At 75.9% G+C, this 1,430-nt stretch overlaps 1 protein-coding gene across 1 annotated transcript; it reads left to right on the plus strand.

Moving 5' to 3' along the window:
- The first annotated feature begins 228 nt into the window (after window positions 1-228).
- HDGFL1 (HDGF like 1) lies at window positions 229-984 on the plus strand. The gene has a single exon (XM_032861764.1). The coding sequence runs from the start codon at window positions 319-321 to the stop codon at window positions 982-984; it is 666 nt and encodes a 221-aa protein (XP_032717655.1). The 5' UTR covers window positions 229-318.
- The last annotated feature ends 446 nt before the right edge of the window (window positions 985-1,430 follow it).

Consider the following 1,430-nt stretch of genomic DNA (forward strand, 5'->3'; position numbering starts at 1 on the left):
CCACCGCCCGGCCCCATCTTACCCTCTCGGGGCCCCTCTCGACGGCCCAGAGGCCGAGGGTCCCCGGATAACCGAGCCGGGGGCTCTACCGTTCTAGAAACCGCGGCGTCCACCGTGGGGCCTCGGAGATAGCGCCGTCTCCGCGCTAGACCCCTCTCGGGGCGCCGAGCGTTGCGCCCGTCGGGGGGCGCGCGGGGCGCGCGGGGCGCTCGGGGCGGGGGGGGCGGAGGCCGCGCGCCCGGCCCAGCCCAGCGGCCACCACCCGCCCGCGTTCCGGGCGTCGCCAGGGCCTCCGCCGAGGCCGGGTCCAGCCCCGCCATGTCGTGCTACTGTCGGCGCAAGTACAAGAGCGGCGACCTGGTGTTCGCCAAGCTGAAGGGCTACGCCCACTGGCCGGCCCGCGTCGAGCACATGGCCGAGCCCAACCGCTACCAGGTGTTCTTCTTCGGGACCCACGAGACGGCCTTCCTGGGCCCCAAGCACCTGTTCCCGTACGAGGAGTCCAAGGAGAAGTTCGGCAAGCCCAGCAAGCGCCGGGGCTTCAGCGAGGGGCTGTGGGAGATCGAGAACAACCCCACCGTGCGGGCCGCCGACTACCCGCTGGCGCCGGGGGAGCGCGGCGCGGACCGGCCCGGGCCGCAGCCGGAGGCCAGCGCGGGCGACCGGGCCGGCCGCAGCGACCAGCCGGGGAAGCCGGGCGGCGACGGGCCGGCCGAGGAGCAGGCCGAGCGGGCGCCGCCCAAGCGGGGCGCGGGCGAGCTGCCCGAGGGCCCCCCCAAACGCCCCCGGGAGGCCGAGCCCGAAGCGGGGGCGCAGCCGCCGCAGCCGGAGCAGGAGCAGCAGCAGGAGGAGGCCGCCGCCGGGCGAGGGGCCGCGCCGCCCGTCGTGGAGCCGGACACCCGCGGCGCCGCGGCCCCGCCGCTCCCGGAGGTCCCCGAGCAGCGGGCAGAGGCCCCGGCTGGCGGAGAGCGCGACAGCCTGTAGTCACCAGTTTCAAGAAGAGCCCCCACCCCTTTCCTGCCGCGGCCTGGCTGTTACTGGGGAAACTGGTCACGGCCGCAAACGGGGACGCCCCCCACCCCCACCCGCTGTCCTCCATCCGCCCGCCCCTCCGCGCCCGCGCGGCCCTGGGGGTTGACCCGGAGGGGCAGGCCACCCGCACCCCGAGATCTGAGTCTGGCCTCTACTGCCCCGACGAGCTGAGCCCGCCGCGCTCCTCCCTGCCTGGAACTGCTTCCCCAAGGCTTCAGTTGAGGCCTGCACCGGCCGTTCCCACCTCCAGACACCCCCTCTCCCTCCCCGGGGCACCCCGGACCTCTGCGTTGGAATCGGGGGTAGGAGGGGAAGGGGTGGAGGGCACCTACCGAGCAGGGGTTGGGGAGGCTTCCCGGGGCCCGGAAGGGGCCATCCTCCGACTGCGGCGGGGGTGG

Source organism: Lontra canadensis, unplaced genomic scaffold, assembly GCF_010015895.1.
Source record: "Lontra canadensis isolate GAN:19392208 unplaced genomic scaffold, GSC_riverotter_1.0 scaffold21, whole genome shotgun sequence".
NCBI lineage: Eukaryota > Metazoa > Chordata > Mammalia > Carnivora > Mustelidae > Lontra > Lontra canadensis.

What these genes read in the sequence shown, in the direction of transcription:
- HDGFL1 (XM_032861764.1), top strand. Translation starts at nt 319, where the DNA reads ATGTCGTGCTACTGTCGGCGCAAGTACAAGAGCGGCGACCTGGTGTTC.